At 34.6% G+C, this 20,683-nt stretch overlaps 2 protein-coding genes across 3 annotated transcripts in view; one reads left to right on the plus strand and one right to left on the minus strand.

The window, feature by feature from the left end:
- The window catches only part of LOC6054484 (lachesin), a 126,679-nt gene that overhangs the window by 44,038 nt on the left and 61,958 nt on the right, over window positions 1-20,683 (minus strand). The window lies entirely within an intron of this gene.
- LOC6050169 (lectin subunit alpha) lies at window positions 17,775-18,391 on the plus strand. The gene is made up of 2 exons (XM_038253674.1): window positions 17,775-17,906; window positions 17,965-18,391. Exons 1-2 carry the CDS (start codon window positions 17,799-17,801, stop codon window positions 18,358-18,360), a joined length of 504 nt encoding a protein of 167 aa, XP_038109602.1. The 5' UTR covers window positions 17,775-17,798; the 3' UTR covers window positions 18,361-18,391.

Genomic DNA, 20,683 nt, shown 5'->3' on the forward strand with positions numbered 1-20,683 from the left:
GCCAGTTAATTGCAATAATCTGGTTAAAAATCAATCATCTCCACTTGGAGGGTTTCGGCCCTCCTTTGCTGCACGTTGAAGAACGATGAACGACGAACGATGTGCTAAAGGGTTCCTTTCATGTACAAACACACCCTCGCAGCTCGCACCACACAGGTCGACAGGATCCGGAGGGTAGCAATTACCACCCCCTGTTCAGTCCACCACCAACCTTCCCCGATAATTTGAGCACGTATTGGTTCTGCAGAGAGCAGAGCCAGAGTTAGGTTCATACATCGTCGTGAGCGACCGTCCGACCGACGCTTATCATAAACTGTAATTGAGTTCAATTAATTTCCTTTCCGAACAAAAACGTGATAATGTTTGTGGAGGTCGATGAAGTGGTGAGTCAGGGAAGCAGAAGAGGAGGACGGTGAGAGACGGTTATAGTTCATGTAAAGCAACAATTTGGGTGAGGGAAAAAGTGAGGGGTTGAAAATTTGTTGCAGCAACGGTATTGTTTTACAGGTTGCATCATATCAGTTTCAGGGTATTTTTTTTTAATGAAAGGGGTTACGGAAAGAAAAAAAAAAGCTTCTCCCCTTAAAAATTGGTTTGAAAAATCGGTAGGCAAAGAAGCTTTCAAATTTAAATCATTTTTTTAATCAGCTTAAAACAATCAAAAATGCATTTTCCTGAGTAAAGTATCATATATAGCATGTTTGAGCTCCTATAAAAATATTTGAAATTTCGGTAGAATACCGATGTAGGGTGGCCCTATTTTGGACCTACTATACAAAGCGTCAACATATTGTTCTCAGGAACGTTCTAACTAATTTGGCTCGTTTCTGGTTTGTTTTGTGCCTTAATTTATGCTTAACAAAGTGTACTGTTGAAATATGGAAATAATTTAACCATTTCATTGTAATAAGCTTTTCAAGTAAAACATTTTTTGGATGCTTTTTGGACTTATTGAATGTATTTTGGAGACATCGCTGAACCTATTTTGGACCTACACTCTGATTGGTTGAAATTTAGACAACTCGAATTGCGGCGTGCGGCGGCAACACGCACACTTACAGAAACTCGGTTTGATAAACCAAAGGACCTTTTCTGCCCATAATTGAAAATTCGGCTATTATGCCAAATCAAGTATTCCGAGAAAAACGCGTTTTAGTGTTTGTCACAAAATCTCCGTCAAGGCAATTTCCCATAAGAGTGGCATATTAGCCGTTTGGTTTTTCGCATCGGCAGCCAAGTCTAAACACTATTTCAGTAAAATTCAAGTTCCAGAAGATGCGTTGGAATATCCTCTACCACCTGGTGCTAATATTTCGTTTTTACCAAAAGTGGATATTAGCCGTTTTTTCAATGGTGGGCAGTATCCACGATTATAATTTGGAAAATATTTATTTCAGAAATTAAATAATTATGATAAATCAATGGATTTGAATTTGAAAACGTGTTTTAATTATATTGAATGGAAACTCGCGCATCTTTAGCAGGTCTATATGGGTCATTCCTTCCCAAGTGACCACGCGTCCAACATCGACCTTCACCAATTCTGCTCATATTTGGCATGGGGGTTGTTTTTGCCCCAAAAACAAAGAATCCAAAGTTTGGTGACATTTGGTCCACCCCGGGCCCTTGGCACCCCCCTCTTTTTCTGAGATTTTTGAAAAACCTCATTTTTAAAATGCATTTTGCTAAGAGAAAAGTTTACAAAAAGTGAACTTTTGGGTATGCATATTTGAAGATTTTTTGACGTAGAATCGAATGGCGTACTCAGAATTTACGTACAGTGTTGCCAGATATAAAAATTTTGCGCTTTAAGTTTTAAAATGCATTTTTAACCCTTTGGACGAGCACTTACGGGAAAACTGACAATTGCATTCGATTGCTGAGAGTTTTTTACATTAAATTCAATCAAAACCTCAGGGTAAAATGAATATTTCTTTAGATATCACATTTTTAAGTTGGAAAGCTCTGTATTCCAAAGCAAATGTTTTACTTAACCATCAATTTTCAACTGTACATTGCGTGAGAGCATAGTAGGCCTTGAAATTTGAAAAAAAATCTTTTTTTTTCAATTTCTTAACGGAAGCAAGTGAATGACCCAAAATTGAATTTATGTATGTATGTATTGTATGCATGTATATATTTGTGTATGTATGTATTGTATGTATGCATTTGAATCCCCGTCTTGGCAGGACTTGGCGTGGTTCACGGGTATAAGAAAATGAAAAAATGTTTAATTTCGAGCGCTTCAATAGGAATTTTCTAGTTTTATGGCCCCAGAAGCTAGCTTGATAATATAAGCTTATTTGGTTAATGTTTAATGGATCCAGTTTTGACCTGAAGTTAGAATGGAACTTTGATTAATTTACTATGGGAAATTTTCACTTTTAACATCTTTTTCGACAAAGTTTCCCAAAATGCTATCAAATTTTGATATTGTCAAACATCTCAAATATTTTGATCCGGGGAACAATTGTGTAGAACATCGCAAAGCGCTAGGAATTGATCCCGAAAATACATAGGTTAATTTTTTGAGCATGTTTTTAAATTTTGCCAAAAAAAAATCCAAAAATCCTTCAGGTAAAAATTCGACCCGCCAACCCTAACCAAATAAGCTTATATTATCAAGCTAGCTTCTGGGCCATAAAACTAGAAAATTCCTGTTGAAGCGCTCGAAATTAAACATTTTGTCATTTTCTTATACCCGTGAACCACGCCAAGTCCTGCCAAGACGGGGATTCAAATGCATACATACAATACATACATACACAAATACATACATGCATACACTACATACATACATAAATTCAATTTTTGGTCATTCACTTGCTTCCGTTAAGAAATTGAAAAAAAAAAAGATTTTTTTCAAATTTCAAGGCCTACTATGCTCTCACGCAATGTACAGTTGAAAATTGATGGTTAAGTAAAACATTTGCTTTGGAATACAGAGCTTTCCAACTTAAAAATGTGATATCTCAAGAAATATTCATTTTACCCTGAGGTTTTGATTGAATTTAATGTAAAAAACTCTCAGCAATCGAATGCAATTGTCAGTTTTCCCGTAAATGCTCGTCCAAAGGGTTAAAAATGCATTTTAAAACTTAAAGCGCAAAATTTTCATATCTAGCAACACTGTACGTAAATTCTGAGTATGCCATTCGATTCTACGTCAAAAAATCTTCAAATATGCATACCCAAAAGTTCACTTTTTGTAAACTTTTCTCTTAGCAAAATGCATTTTAAAAATGAGGTTTTTCAAAAATCTCAGAAAAAGAGGGGGGTGCCAAGGGCCCGGGGTGGACCAAATGTCACCAAACTTTGGATTCTTTGTTTTTGGGGCAAAAACAACCCCCATGCCAAATATGAGCAGAATTGGTGAAGGTCGATGTTGGACGCGTGGTCAATTGGGATGGAATGACCCATATCCTATTTACAATTTGCGTATTCTTACGACCTAATTGTTCAAGTATTAGAACATAGAAGACAACCCGTTCTAGCTGGTTCAATTGTGTTTCTTACATGATTGACACGGTAATTTTTTTCCATATGAATATTTTTCTGATTAGTTTGCAATACGTCGTAACAGCTATCACGATCTCCGACACTTATTTGATTTTTTTTCTCTGAATCAAACCAAATTTTGTTTGTTTTCCAGTAAAGAGCATTTAAAAGACGTGCAGATGACAATTCAAAGCATTTTTTATTTATAATTCGTAAATTGATCGAGAACTGATCGAAAAATTGATTTCTTTATAACTAGCGCTAAGGATCTTTTCAAAACTAACTCAAGATTTCATACGACTTTTTCAAAAACCACTCGTAAGCAATGTTGACAGCTCCTGTCTCGGTGACAGCTGACGATTAAATGAACTAGACCCTTTAGGTTTTTCAATCGTTTCCCCTTCAATTCCAACAGGGTAGCCAGTTTGCATTTTTTGAAGCAACAATTAAAAATGTATGCAGCTAAATTGGTGATAATGATGTTACGACAAAAATAAATCAATATCAGTTTAAATTTTGGGATACTTTGCAATCGGTCCTAACAATCATCTAAATCTCTATCATCAATTTGCAATTTTATCGTTTAAAAAACATATTTTCGTTGTTGCTGTTAATCATTTGCTTTTTAAAACTTAGATTTCTTTCAAATAATTACAGTAAAGAAATTCAATTCAAAATATTCAATTACAAATTATCAATTAATTTCAATGAAATATCGAAATAAATTGATAAATTAAACTGGCAACACCTTGTTATACATGTGTTGGTGATAGCATTAAACCGACGGCAAAGTAGGTCCAAAAACTAATCCAACGCGACTGATTTGAAAAAATATTTTGAATTGAGTTTTTTTTTCGATAATAGAATAGTTATTCAATAGTGATGAAAAACATCCAAAAATTGAATAAACAACAGTTACATGGCTCGGAAACCGGACGAAACTGCTTGGTGTCAGTGCAAAACAGAAAAAATCATCAAGATGTCGCGAGCCAAATCTGATAAGCAACGAGGCTGGAATTTTTGGACCTAATCTATGTGCTAGGAAAATGGTAGGAAATACGAATGGCATTGGAAAAAGCGGCTGAAAAAGCGGGAATAATAAAAAATGTTAACATTTTTGGAAGAGGTAAGCTACAAAACGATCCTGCTTACACTTTCTGTTGGTTGGATTCAGTGAATTCGCCTGAACTACCTCGATTAATAAAAATAGGTCCAAAATAGGTACTAGGTCCAAAATAGGGTCATATACCCTACAGTACGTAAAAAAAAACTTTGCAGGGTGACTTTTAAGAGTGTATCAATGTTCTAAAAAGCAAATCAGGCACAAACTAAAATTTTGATGTTTAAACATAAGGAGCTTGCAGGTGTTTTTCACAAGTTATCAGAATTTTACGAAAATGTTTTTTTGAAAAAGTTTTTTGACCAGTTGTTCGACTTTTTAACCCTTTAAACCCAATCGTGTGAGGGTGTTGAGAGATTTTCAATTTTCCGGAAACCGAGAGTTGAATTTTGCAATTTCCCTCGAATTCCTGAGACCTGGAAATTTTAGTTTTTAGGCAAAATTATTAATCACAAACATTTTAAACAAATTTTACAAATTTATAACATTTGTATGGGTAATTCTCCGCCAACTCACACAGCAGTTGCCCCGACCCCTCTTAGATTTGCGAGAAACTTTGTCCTAAGGGGTCACTTTTGTCCCTGATCACGAAACCGAGGTCCGTTTTTTGATATCTCGTGACGGAGGGGCGGTACGACCCCTTCCATTTTTGAACATGCGAAAAAAGAGGTGTTTTTCAATATTTTGCAGCCTGAAACGGTGATGAGATAGAAATTTGGTGTCAAAGGGACTTTTATGTAAAATTAGACGCCCGATTTGATGACGTACTCAGAATTCCGAATAAACGTATTTTTCATCAAAAAAAAAACACTAAAAAAGTTTTAAAAATTCTCCCATTTTCCGTTACTCGACTGTAAAATTTTTTAGAACTTGTCATTTTATGGGAAATTTAATGTACTTTTCGAATCTACATTGCCCCAGAAGGGTCATTTTTTCATTTAGAACAAAATTTTTCATTTTAAAATTTCGTGTTTTTTCTAACTTTGCAGGGTTATTTTTTAGAGTGTAACAATGTTGAACAAAGTTGTAGAGCAGACAATTACAAAAATTTTGATATATAGACATAAGGGGTTTGCTTATAAACATCACGAGTTATCGCGATTTTACGAAAAAAAGTTTTGAAAAAGTTGGTCGTCATCGATCATGGCCGTTCATGGTCACCCGCGACAGACACGGACGATGAAACAAAGAGAAACGCAAAAAGTAAAATAATCGTTAAGAACACAATTTCCCAAAATCGGTATTATTGAAATCTCTAAAAAAAAGTTGAGATTTAAAAAAAAATTACTCTAAAATTTTGATTTACATATTTTTTGTAAAATAAAATATGCAATCTAAATAAAGTTAACACAAATATTGATAATGATTTTGAGGTAAAGCAACTTACAGTTTTTCGATTTTGAATCATAGTTTGTGTCAATTTCCAAAAATATTTTTTTTTAAATGATCAGAAAATTTCCTATAAAATTGCCTAATAAACATTAACGACTGGATCTCTGTTTGCATAGAAACAGCGGATAAAAAAAAACATAGAAATTGCTGGAAAATTGAAGTTGTCTTAGTCTCACTCAAACAGCTCTCCAATTTACAACGCCAATATCTCAGCAAATAGTGGTTCAATTGTTTATGTTTAAAATGAAACAAATGTAAAATTTCCTTATCTATTCGAAAAAAAATATTTAGAAGTTGAATATTCAATTTAATTATTGTTTTTACAATGTTGCTGTTTTTGCAGTTATTTTTATTTGCTTTTGTGTTTAACATTTAAAAAATCCACAAAAAAAAAGTTCAAGCGTTGCAATGCGATTTTGTAAAAACGATCAGAAAATCAAATTTAAGCAAAACATGTTTGCACATTTTCATATGATTTTGCTTGATTTTATGATTTTAGATTAAGGCAAAGAGGTGAGCAGAAAATCATAAAAATCCACCTGTGGCTTCTGATTTTTTATGAAACTACCTGTGTTGTTAACTACCTTTTGAAAAATAGCAGTTTTTAAGCAATCATTTGATTTTTTTAAATTTGGATGATAAAGTACACACAATTTGGAAAGGACGCATTTTTGTAAATATACTCATAATAAAATCAATACAGAACTTTAAAATGTTTTCAATTGATTTTGTTAAATTTTTACGTTTAAGAAATTAAGAAAAAAAAAATAAATAATTTCTTGGTTTTTTTTATTAGGATTTATTTTCTCCCAAACTTAACTCCTTAAACGTTTAGCATTTGTTTAAAACATGGCAACTGTTTTTAAAAATTTCAATATTTACTGTGGATTTCTACACATAGTTTAACGACGACGACGAAATCATTTAAATCTAATAGAAAACAAATCCATTTCCATTTATTTTCCATTGTACTTTAAGAGCATATATCAGTCCGAAATACTACAATTTATTGAAAATTAAATGAAATTTTTAATCCTTTGAATAAATGTTTAAAAACTGTTGGGTTTTGTTCTAAATAGATAGTTTTGCTTTTTGTTATTAAATATTTAGAATTTGAATGTTTTTTTTTGTGAATTATAGAATAACATAGACAGAGCCAACAATATTGAAACAATCTCAACATTGAGGCAAAAAAATTAACCCTCACCGGTCATAAATCATCACCACCTAACCAATCTTTGCACCTGTACCTCCAATTCCCAAAATAACTACAACGCGAAACAAAACGCCGAAAAAAGGAAACTTTTCCCCTCCATGCAACATTAATCAAAGCCAGCGCGCAACTTAATTAATGAGCAAATACGAAATCGATATTTTTATAGCACATCTCCTCCACCATTCTCGCCAGCCGTGGCCGTTCATTTCCGGTTGGGCCAAATCCAATTTGGGACTGTGTGCTCCCTTTCGCCCTCACACGGCACTCCAGTCGAGGGCCTCCTCCGTTCAGGTTGGCCCTTACTCAGGTTTTCACGGTGAAGCAGGATTTGAAGAGGAGCACAATAGGGCAGCAGGAAAAACTGTTGCAGGATTAAGGGGTGGAGTTGGGGGTGGTTTCAGGTGGTTTACGAGGATTAACCGTTGAAGGGGGTTGATTTGGTAATTTTTTGAATTTTGCATCTTTTCAAAACAGTCCTTATTCACTGTACTGTTATCACAACATCCAGCTACAGTCATGGAATGCCAACCGACTGCGGGCTAATTTGGATTTTCTACCAGCACAGATTTCGAAAGCAGCCCCGAAGCTGTTTGTCGAGCTTGACAAAATCAATCGCGTATGAAAGTGAGTCGACGTTGAGCACTCTCTCCCAGTCTCACTGAGCTGATATTGTAGCCGATTTGCGTAAGCTTTCCAAGAAGAACAAGAAAAAGATACTCTCTCACTCTGTGTGTGTCTTCCTTAAAAGCCCCTCAGCGATGAAAGCAACGTTGCGACAGAGGAACCAGAGAAAGCCAACAATCCTGTTCCAGCGGAATTCAATTAGCCAGCTCGACAAAGCCATTGTCGTCGTTCTTGTCGTCGACGATATGTCGTGTGGGAGCTTCCTCGAACGTGGACTATGAGATTAGCGTAAATCTTTTAAGAGGAGCAGGGTTGTACGGTAAGATGTGCACTTTAGGTAAACTTTTAGCCAATTTTTAAGGTATTTTAAAATTTGGGAACATTAATTTATTCAATTTCTAAGATAATCTTACGAAAAACTTCCCACTTTTCTACGCCATAATCCAAAACGCCCCCTTCCAGGAAACTTTCAATACATTTTTTATGACCGACCCCCCTGCTCGGAAGTCGTTTGCCGAAACAAAGCACTCTCAGCAACTGCTGCTCGCGGAAACGAACTCCTGAAGCTTATCTCTCCCCCCACCCAGGTTCAGTGAAAAGCTCGTTTCCTGTCGCGAAAAACTTCCTGCTCGCCGTCCAGGGGCTTATCCGTGCTCGCGAGAATGAGTGCGCGTACGACCCTGGACAACGGCAAATCACTTCCTCCTCGGGAAATGAATCTCCAAGCACCGAGTCCTCCAAGTTTATCAAGGGAAAAGGGGTGACGAAAAGCCGGAAATGAACGACCAGTTTCATTAAAAATCCAGCAGAGGGACCGGGTTGAGCCCCGGACAGAAACTTCAAAACCAACAAAGAGCACCCGACCCTAAAGTCCGGTAATGGAAAACTACCCACGGAAGGACTTATCTGACAAGGAAAAAAAAAACTCTGAAAAAGGAACGGAAACCTTTCTGCTGATAGACTTCTCAAGTTGTGTTGTGTCGAGTTACTTTGGTCGCCCGGTTGAAAGGCAGTGCAAACACGAGTAAGGCTTTGGGTCAGGAGGAAGTGAAATAATGCTAATATAAATTAATGAGTTCAGTTAACGTAAATAAGGTGTGGTGTCTCCATTGATAAAACTGTCAGAAGTGGCGACGATTTAATTTGCTCAAACGCTCAAATGAATTAGGAAATTTCAATGCTTTATTCATTGAAAACTATATCAAGAATGGCTCATCTTTTTTTGTTCTGTTAGAAAAGAAACATTATTTTTATTATTAGAAACATTTTTTTTATTCTGTTAGAAAAGAAACCTTATTTTTGATAAACCTTTTGAAAAGAACTTTATATTTTGGTGACTTAGAAGTAAATTACAATACATAAAATTGTGAATTGGCATCCACTTTTATTAGGGGAAATAAGCCCATCCCCATCAGTCTAAGCGGTGGTATCTGAATCATGCTCGATAAAACGGAGATTTACTGTAAATTTACTAAACCAAGCTCATCAAACAGTACACTAGTATTTTGTGAACAATTCAGATTTTGTTGATATTTATCAGAAGTTATTCCGAGTACTTTTTCAAGCACTTTAAGAATAATCCATAGCCTATTCTCGTCTGACAAGAACTATTATCTGACTGAATTTCTATTATCATTTATAACAAACGTTTAGGATTAAACTAACAAAAAAGTAACATTTCCAGAGGAAGTCTCCTGGCATCACTAACTTACTCTTACACGCGCTGATGGTGGTGTTGGTGACCTTTGCTCTTTAGTTGACGGCGCTTCCCCTGTATACATTTTGATGGCAAACTAGTTTAACATCAGACAAATTTTAAAGTTTTTTTGTTGCAAAACTCCCAGATTTTTTTTTTAAATTATCAAAAATGTTGTTTTTCTGCCAGACTGCCAGAAGTTTTTTTTTAATGATCAATAATGTTGTTTTTCTGAACTGAAAGAAAGTGCATTTTTTTCTATTTTGGAAAAATATTTTCAAAAAGTCAAAAAACAAAATTGCAATGTAAATTTATGAAAACTAGTTCACGCAAAAAGTTGCAAAATGATTACTTTTTAGAACAAGTTTAACATTTATCGAGGCTAAGTCAACGTTTTTTTTTGAGCATTAAACTTTTTTTACTTGCAATTCAGAAAAACAAATTTGGCTTTTAAATGATTTTTTTTTGTGCTTTGTCAATACGTCATCAGGATAAGTTTTAAAATATTAAAAAAAAAACGATGCTTTTACAGACGCTCTGAAAAGTTGAAAGTATCAGCACAGAAAAAAATAGTTTAATAATGAACTTTTTAGCACTGTTATTTTTAGTTATGATAAGTAGGCCTTTCATCACTATTGACTGACGAAAAACGTCATTAAAGTGCTCATTTGAGTGCTGAAAATTTCAACTTTTTAGCAATTGTGACGAAAAGAAGTCCATTTCGTTACTATTTTGATTTTTAGCGGTTATCTTGACGGCAAACGGTCTATTGACTGAATTCGCAAAAAATGTTGTCATTATCATTATTTTACAACTTGTCAAGTTGACATTGATTTCAAAATTCGCCAAAAAATAAAAACTGTTTTACAGAATTGCAACAAGAAAATTTAATTTGAAATTTGAACCGAAAATAAAAAAATCATTATTTTATTTAAAAAAAATTGTGTCTGAACTATGAAATCAGGAATGTTATCCATTTGTTGACCTTTTAAAAAATATAGCCAGATGTCAAAATTCAGATTTTTTTTACATTTAAATATTATTATTTTTCAGATTTTTTTAAGTTTCCGAGATATTGTCAGTTTAAAATTACAGGCTTTAGTTTAGCATTTTGTTAGTTTAAACTCATTTTCATCTAATTGCTTGATTTTCATAGTCTGCAGAAAAAAAATCAGGTTTTCAAAAATATTTTAGAGGTGCCTTCCTTCAGTGGGTCTCGTGGCGCAGGGGTAGCGGCTTCGGCTGCCGATCCCGATGATGCTATGAGACGCGGGTTCGATTCCCGCCTTATCCACTGAGCTTCTATCGGATGGTGAAGTAAAATGTCGGTCCCGGTTTCTCCTGTCTCGTCAGAGGCGCTGGAGCAGAAATCCCACGTTAGAGGAAGGCCATGCCCCGGGGGGCGTAGTGCCAATAGTTTCGTTTTCGTTTTCCTTCAAATAGTATAATAAAATGTAAAAAAAACGAAAAGAAATCGAAATATTTACCTCAAGGTATCTGTAACTTGTAAACGATACATTTTATCAAAAAAATCGTGAGTTCTTTTTTATCGTTAATTTGATTTCGCTTCAATAAATTTTTTATAATTATTTTGAAATTGTAAAAAAAACACGTTTAAAAAAAACAGCTGTTACTCCTCGTTTTGTTGAGCAATTTTTTAAGGGAGGTAGATGTGATATAATTTTACGAATGTTTCATGTTTTAACACTGATAATCGGACCATTAGTTGCTGAGATATCGTCATTAGAAAATGGTGGGTTATTTTGGTGAGATTAAGAAAACTTCAATTTTCGTGTTTCTTTTTCTTAAAGCGGCTCTATCTCAGCAACCCGAGGTCCAATCTTCAATGTCTCTTAGACAATTTTATAGCAAATTTTTTGAACTTCTAAAAAAAAAAATTAAAATTGTCACTTATGGTCAATTTAAAAAAAAAAATCAAAAACTGCAAATATTTCGCTAAAATTAAACTTTCGGTCGCTATATCTTGAAAACAAATCCCTTTATCAAAATCGATTGCATCAATTGCGATCAATCGATTGCAAATTCAATTTTGCATATTAAAATAATGTGAAACTTGTTTTTGCATGAAACTTCGATTTTTTTCCAAAAATCACTATTTTTCTCAAAAATTCATAACTCTGCGGCAGATTTTTTGACCATGTTTCTCTATGGCTCAAAAGTTGTGAAATTTTGTCCCCTAAAACATATCAAAAAATCTCGAAAATCTAAAAATACGTAATTTGGGAAATTGAGTTTTAGTGAAAAAAAAGTTCATAAAAAAATCTGCAAATTTGTTTTTCCGTGTACCTATTTTTTCTCAAAAGTCCTCAACAATACCTACAACTTTTCCGAAGACACCAAATTGATCAGAAAATTCACTCAAATGTTACAACTGTTTGAATATTTACATACCATTTTTGTATGGACAGCAGCCAAAATTGAATGGAGACTTGTATGGGTGAACCGATGACGCAAAATAGCTTATTTGGTCATAGGGAATGCCCCCACAAAGTTTAAGTTAAATCAAAAAAATACAAAAAATATAAAGGGTCGAAATCGGTCGATTTCGTGCTCAGCGGCCTTATTATATTTTAACAAAAAAATATACTATCTTTTGTATACAAAATGCAATGTTTTTTCAAAGCAATTTTAAAGCCAATATATGACATGTTTTTTTTTAATTGCGACAATTATTGATAGACCTATATGGCTAGCACAAATTGAAATAATGCGCGTAACAAAAAAAATATGACATTACAATTTCTCCTCTTGAAATAATGTTACAGCAATAATTTATTTTTCTCAAAAAGTTTGCCTGTGCATATTGGATTTCAAAAGTTCATATTTCAATTTTGAAAATTAAACAAGATTATGATGGGAGAATATTTGGTAAAATTATACGAAAATCATAGGCCAAATAAGAAAAAAAATAGATTTTTAATCCAATTTGACTCATTTAACGCGAAAGTGTAAAATAGTGAAAAAAAACAATATACTATACTTTCAATCTTGTTTACATTGAGGTATACAATCGATTGCACATTTTCTTAAATAAAAACTTTTCAAACAAAAAGATATCACAAAATCACATTAAATGACAATTCTATTTAATGCTTGTATTCCTTTCAGTTCAGAGTTCGGAAGGCCAATAGAACATTTTCCAAATGAAACCAATTTATAATTAGATAACTGATCTTTGTTAACATTATTCTTGTTGTATTTAGTTATGTTTATGATTTGATTTAAAGAAATATCCTTAATTTCACGGAATTTCACGGGAATGACTAAATTTCATAAATTTCACGCTGTCCACGAAATCGTGACAATTCACATTAACCCTAAACAGAAAAAAATTTCAATGTGCAAAAACGGTTTATTGTTCTTGTATCAAAGCGCTTCCGGATGCAACTTTTTAATATAAACTAGTGTACATTTTTTAACCCTTCTTAACCACAAAACCAGCAACTAGTTTTTTTTTCAAATGTTGTTTTTTTGTGATTATTTTTTTGAGTCGGGATCAAATTTAAGAAACTAATGCTCTTACGAAACTTTATTTTTCTGAAAAAAAACGTCTTCAAAAACTAACTCATCGATTGCATTCCACAAAACCCCCTAATTTTCGGAAGATTTACAACTCCCTCCAGGCCTCACTGCAGTATCCTGCTGGGACCAACCTTAAAGCCTGTTTCGGGCACGTGTCCGCCCCTTGAAGTTCTTCCGCAGCGAGCCCGGTGGTCATCGCCGTTCCCCGGAACGAAGACCGGACATCAAAGGCAATAACCGAAACACATTAAGAAGCCGTAGCGGTGCGGCCGAGGTTATTTTATTCCCCTTTTTTTCCTGGTGTGTGCGGACGACTTCCCCGAAACGGATATATCAATTCGAACTATTGGCCATAAAATCGATAGCAGAGTCTGGATGGGGGTGGGGTGAAGACGTGAGGTGGATAATGAAATTAGTGGCCAACATGCAAACACCGAGATGATTTTCCGTTAGCCTCGACGGTCTCGACGGTCGTGAAGAGGTCGACCCCGAAACTATAAAGGTTAATATTTGAACAGCATCCGCTATAGCTTATACCTTGTTTCGTCTTGAAACAAGTTTTTTTTTTCTTCTGCTGCATTTTTCGTGTTTCCCGGCAATTTTTCTTCAAACGAAAAACTTTTCAACCGGAGGCGATCTGCTGCACAATTTTGTTTCACTTTTTTTTTGTTGCTGCTGGCCTCTCTCTCTCTTCATTGAGGCATAAGGAACGAGCTTTTCTTGGAAGAATAATAAACTTTCTGACGTGGCTGCTGCCACCGCCGTGGGTAAATATTCATAAGAAATGGACAACTTTTTTCCTAGCCGGTGATGTTTGTGGCACGACCGGGGCTGACCGTGAACAAAGAGTACAAATTTGTTGCCTGTAGGCTAGGGAAAGAACTTGGGAAAACGCTGTTTCTGAGATGACGACTTTTCAGTTTGAACTTGTTCGCGTGGCTGTTGTGTTACAGCGTGAACAGAACTGGAAATGTCAAGACGAAACTGTTGCTGGTGCATTGTGTGCAAGTGCTTTGGGGGGTTTCTTGGAAACTTCAAGATAAGATTAAATTATAGTTCTAGGAAAGTGTCACCGGAACTATCTGCTTTTGATCTGTTCAGGTTGCTCGTAGAAGTGATATTGTTTAAATTATCTTAGAGATAACAAACTGGTTAAACTTACCAGTCAAATATACATTTGAACAGTTCTTAGTTTGATGACTAATTAGAAAAATACAAGAAGCACACTGAATTTGATCAAGTTTAGTATAAAAGATCTTCAACGATGCCCTGTCTTCATCATTTGGAATAAGTTTATTCTGGAAATATGAAGTTCAAGATTCAACTCATCCTATTTGCCTCACTTTTCCTGGCAATAAACTGCCAAAAAGAAGCCGTTGTTGGTCGATACCACTTCATCCAGGGTTACAAGGTAAGTTGAACTTATTTTCAAAAAAAAAAAGACATCTTTTAACCATTCACCAACAGGTCAACTGGATCGGTGCCGTTGAAGCGTGCAACCGCAGAAACCTCACCATCGTGTCCATCGAATCCGAAGAAAAGCAAAAAGATCTGGAACATGCCGGCGACCAAGCTCCCGAGGGTCCGCACTGGATCGGGGGCAGTAACCTGTCCTCGAGGAAGGATTACGTGTGGCTTCCCTCCGGTGAACCGTTTAGCTTCACCAACTGGCACCCCGGGCAACCGAACAACCGAGGCAATTGTGTGATTTACTGGAATTTTCCGTCCTCGATTCCGGTTGGCCACTGGTTCGCTTACGATTGTAACAAATCGTACGATGCGTTCATTTGTGAGGAAAAGCCAGTTTTGAACTGATGAAATGCTTGCTTAAAAATGCGGGAAATTATATAACTTTATTAAATTACTATATCAGCATCAAACATAAAATTGTTATATTGTTTTATTTGTACTCTTAAAATGATGGGTATTTGCCCAACCTACACAAGAAAAAATAAATAGTTCTTCCACAATGTACATCAATAGGTCAAACATAAGGCGTTACATACAGGTAGAAAATCTCAAAACTTCATATTACAGAAAATTTAGTAAATCCACCAAAAGATGATTTTCAATCACTCCTAAAAGTTTCATGAAGAAATTTCATGATAAAACTGAGTAAGCGTCGATTTAAGTTCAAAATTTTGCCATGCGCAAAGCAGACTGTCAAACTTTGTGAGCGCTTTTCTCCAAACACTAAGTTGATCTACGGATGTCATGATTTCTCGAGATGGGATTGACCAAATTGACTGAAATTTTAGATGAAGACATTCAAAAAAATTAAAATGAACTTTTTTGAATGAAAAGCATAAAAATATTTTCAATCTTTTTTTTTTCAAATTGTTCAAATTATCGTGGCAAAATTGTTTTGTTAATAAATGAAAACGTATATTCTAATGCCCTAAAAACAGATCTAAAAGTATATGTGTGTGCTCTTATTAACTTCAGACATTTTAGCCGATTTACATTTATATAACCCCTTAAGAAAGAAAAAGAAGATTTTCTTTAAGAAATCCACAAACATAATTTTTCGGAAAATTCTGATAATTTTGGACAATTTTTTGCAAATATTAGGAATTCCAAATCTGTTACTTTTCAAGGATTTTTTATGATCAAGACATCAAGTCTTCTGTAAAGTTGTATGTCATGATGAGGACTGTTTATAAAAAGTAGTTGTGTTTTTTTTTTTTTGTTAAACAACACTAACATTTCAAAGGGGCGTAATATTAAATGTTTGGCCCTATAGGATGCAAATGATTGGGATTTTTTTTTTTCATAAATTTTGAATGTTATAACAACATTTTTGAATATACTCAACATTTTCACAAAACTACGTATTTTCAAAAAAAACTCAAATTTTCAGTTTTTCGCAATATGGGTATCAAATTATCAGAATTTATCCAAACAGTTCGAACAAAATAAACACATTTTTGAAACTACTCAAAACATTCACAAAGCTACGAATTTTCGAAAAATACACTCAAAAATTTCAGTTTTTCACAATATGGGTCAAATGATCGGAATGTTTTAATACATTTCGAGTGAAATATTAACCTTTTTAGAAACCATTCAAAATTTTCACAAAAATACGTATTTTTGAAAAAAAAAAAAACATTTCAAATTTCAGTTCGGTGACAAATGATCGGATTTTTTTCAAAAACTTCGAATGTAATAAATTAAGAAACTTTAAAATTTTGAGTGTTTTTTTAAATATGCGTAATCTCGTGAATTTTAAGTATCTTAAAAAAAATATGGCAAAGCTTTCGAAATTTTTTAAAATATATCGATCATTTGAAACCCATATTGTGAAAAAGTGAAATTTTGAGCATTTTTTCAAAAGTACGTAGTTTTGTGAAAAAAAAATGATTATTTTCAAAAAAATGTGTTACAACTTTCTAAATGTTTGAAAAAATCTAGATCGTTTGATCGTTTGATATATTGTAAAAAACTGAAATTTTGAGACTTTATTTTCGAAAATATGTAGTTTCGTTAAAATGATGAGTGTTTTTAAAAAAAATAAACAATATTCAAAATGTAAGAAAAAATCCCATTCATTTGATACCCATATTGACAAAAAACTGAAACTTTAAATATTTTTTCGAAAATACGTTATTTTGTAATTTTATTGTATTTTCAAAAATGATGTTATACATTTGAAATGTATAAAAAGTTCAAACCGTTTGATATATATATATTGTAAAAAAAAATAAATCTGTAGTTTTTTTTTTAAAATACATAGTTTTGTGAAATTTTGTAGTATTTTCAAAAAACTTCGAAATGTATGAAAAATTTTGAATTTTTGATACCCATATTGCAATAACAACATATTTGAGTATTTTTTCGAGAATCATTTCTTTCTAAAAATACAGGAAAAAAAATATTTTTGTGAAAAATTTCATGTAATAATAAGAGCAATTAATAGCTGACATCATCCTGATGGACCATGGACACTGTTTTAAAAAGTAATAAAACGGAATTTATCGAACAAAATTTAATTCAGAATGGTAAAATTTTGAAAACGGTGCACTTAATCAAAACAAATTTTCAGTCCTTTTTCGATTACAAATTATATTTTTCATAAAAAGCAAATTTGGTCAATTAATTTTAAATAAAAGATTAAATAGTTGGCACATATAATAAAATTTTAATATACGGATTTTGGTAAATTGTTTTTTTTTGTGAAAAATAGTTAATTGAAAAATCACCAAATTTTTCTGAAAATTCCTCATCAAAACTTACAACTTTGTCAAAGACACCAAATCAATAAAAAAAATGCTTGGAAAAATACAGTTTTTCGAATATTTACGTACCATTTTTGAATGCACAGCTGCCATAATTGTATGGAGATTTGTGTGGGTGAATCTATGACACAAAGTGGCTTCATTGGTGATAGGGATGGCCCTCACACTAATGATCTCTAATGATAAGTAGACTGAGAATACCGAAAAATGGGAGATTGTAAGCGTGAAAAGGGTCATACAAATATTACGTACATCCATATTTTTGATATTTTCGATTGCTGAAAATGCTAGCAAATGAGATGCACCTTGAGGCATCGCCGAATATGTGAACTTTACGTAACTTGAGCGATAAGGACTGAATTTTGAAATGACGCAAACGTGGCAGAATTCGCGGGAATCCCAAAATGTATGAAACTGTGAATGTGGTTACTAGTTGAAGCAAGAGACTCTGGCGAATCAGTATTGTTCAGCATGTCGAACTTTAAACATTCAAAGAAGATTGTGCTAATAGTTGTTTATGGACTTTTGCAAGTAACGGTGCAAAGTTCGAATTGGTCGTATCATATTCCAGCTTTTCGTGTACTTTGTCAACGACTTTTGTATTTTTTTCTGTTAAAGTCCCTAAACTTTTTTTCAGGCCAACTGGTTCAAAGCCGTTGAACATTGCCATTCGCTCGGAATGCAACTGGTGACTATTGAGTCCAAAGCGAAAAACGATGAGGTGGCAACATTCATCAACACTACGGAATCTTACAACAAGTACAACTATTGGATTGGTGGAAGTGATCTGGCGCAGAAGTTTTCGTTCAAGTGGTTAGCTACTGGAAAACCATTTGAATACACCAATTGGTCTGCCAACGAGCCAAACAACGCCAACAATAATGAAGATTGTGTACACATTGTGCACCAACCGCAGCTGCGGCAATTTTGGACGTGGAATGATCATCGGTGCTCGAAAGAGTTGGATTTTCTTTGCGAAAATATTGCGAGTCCAGTTTCCGGTGACTCCTCCGAAATAAAATTCTTCAAATAAAGTTGACTTTTTCAAACTTTCGCCAAAAAACTTGTTTTCTAATCTTAGAGTAAATTAAATTATGACTTTTTGAAAAATTAAACATCACTTCAGTTTTAAAATTTTTTGTTCTGCCTTGAGTAACGAAGAATCGAATGTTTGTTGAAATAATTAGCAACTTTACCTTATCATCAATTATTTGCACTTGTTATAAATATTTCGGGTCGAAAGAAACTGTACTTCAAACTAAAATACGTAATTTCCCATTACTTCAGTGTGTATAAAAGCAAAATTATGACCATTCTACATTGCATTCATTTGATTTCTATCTACTCCCCACTTCTTTGAACTGCCACAAATCGCCATAAAAGTCATCCCGCGGACAGCAATAAAACCAATTTACTTCCCCCTAACTTAACGAAACCGCACACACACTCACACACATAATCGCGGTTGAGAATTTAATATTCCTCACGAACAAAACGATGTCCCCTGGAGACATCGGAAAACTGGATCGGGCGCCAGAATTTGTCCAGGGAAATAAGAAGCTCGTAAAAGCGCGGTCTTCCCGGAATCCCTGAATCAAGAACCCGGGAGTTAGACAAAGAAAGGGCCATTTCCCTGGGAGCGGCGACAACCACCACGCACCACATCGATCGTAATGTAATAAATGTAATAAAGTTGAGTATTTGAGCAGTCCCATCACCGCAATGAATTGGATTTGTGGTCCGATCCGCGGTGGCGAGAGAGTTTATAAAAGTGCTATCACATTATGCGGGATTTTGGGAGTTTGAAGGGGAGTTGCAGATTCAGGATAAGAGGGAAGAATTGTTCCCGACGGCTTGAAATGTGGCCATTTGTATGGCATTTGACAGCGGGAATGGCATTTGAATGAAGACATTGTGGTGAGTTATTTGATTCACTTGTGGTTTATTTGATTTTTTTTTTGTTTACTATGAAATTAAATGTTTTTTTTTATTCTTTAGAACAGAACATTTGAATGCCTCGAGACAGTCAACGTTAGTCACTGTTGACATTCGCGATATCAGTCCTTTATATTTACATGCTTATCAATGGACTACACGACTTCTACTAAGCAGCAAACATGAGCTCTGTAGAGTATCTATGTAATATTCAGAGAACTATTTGTCCGGAGTAACCATCTCCAGAAATTATTTTCAAAAACTTTCAAATCAAGTAAATACATCTTTGTAAACTTTCGTAACCTTAAGCATGTAATTCTATGCACGGAGAAAAAAGAGTTCCCGAAATCGTGAACAAGCGTTCATGAAAATGGGAACCACGAACAAAGTGTTCAAATTTCATTATATGTTTTTCAAAATCGTACCATGGGATTTGAGCACTTAGTTTTAGGTTTCCATTTCATGAACACTTGTTCACGATTTCGGAAACTCTTTTTTCTCCGTGTGACATAACAACACCCTTCCAGAGAAAGCACGTGATTTGCAAAGCAAACATACTCGTTACAACCAAAGCACCTGCACCTGACTAGAGGAGTGATTCCCAGAAACTGTTTTATCTTTATCACAGCAGAGTGCAAATTATCAATATCTTATCTTAATGCAGTGTTTTATTGAAGGAGAAGACATCTCTTTAAAAGGGATCCAACACTATTACAGAATTTAGTTCACGGTCAACCATTCCGAACAAAACATGTTCAAAACAGTATTTTTGCTATTTGGCTTCGGCTGTCTTCTTGTCTGTGCACAGAAACCTGAACCAAAAGAATATGTAGTTATTCAAAAGGAGGTAGGTCAAAAAGTTTAATCTTTCCATCATTCCATACTTGATCATTTAACTTTGTTAGTCAAATTGGATCGGTGCGATCGAGTTCTGCCACAGAATCAGGATGCAACCGGCGATCGTTTCCAGCGCTCAGCAACAGCGTCAAATTGAGGAAGCTGTGGCGGCTTCACCAGAGCCAACCCCTGGCCCTATGGGGAAAAAAACCTACTACTGGATCGGTGCAAGTAACCTGTCCAGCAAGCGGTGGTTCATCTGGGAACCCACGGGACAGCCGTTGATCTACGCGAAATGGGAAGCAAATCAGCCAAGCCCGAAATTTAACTGCGTTGCCCTCGGATATAGTGCATCAACGCTGGAGCGAGGACAGTGGTCTACTGCCGATTGTGATCAACAGCTGAAGCAATTTGTCTGTGAAGCGTCACCACGCTAGAAAACTAGCCATAAACAAAATATTAAGATTAAGCGTTACTTTCGGAACATTTTGTTCAAGGGTTGTGTTGAAATTCGTCAACACATTTTTAGTAAAATGAAATTGTGTAAACACCACCCAAGTAACATTTTTTTCCAGGAGTTCTAC

The sequence above is a fragment of the Culex quinquefasciatus genome, chromosome 2, assembly GCF_015732765.1.
Source record: "Culex quinquefasciatus strain JHB chromosome 2, VPISU_Cqui_1.0_pri_paternal, whole genome shotgun sequence".
NCBI classification, from domain to species: Eukaryota; Metazoa; Arthropoda; class Insecta; order Diptera; family Culicidae; genus Culex; species Culex quinquefasciatus.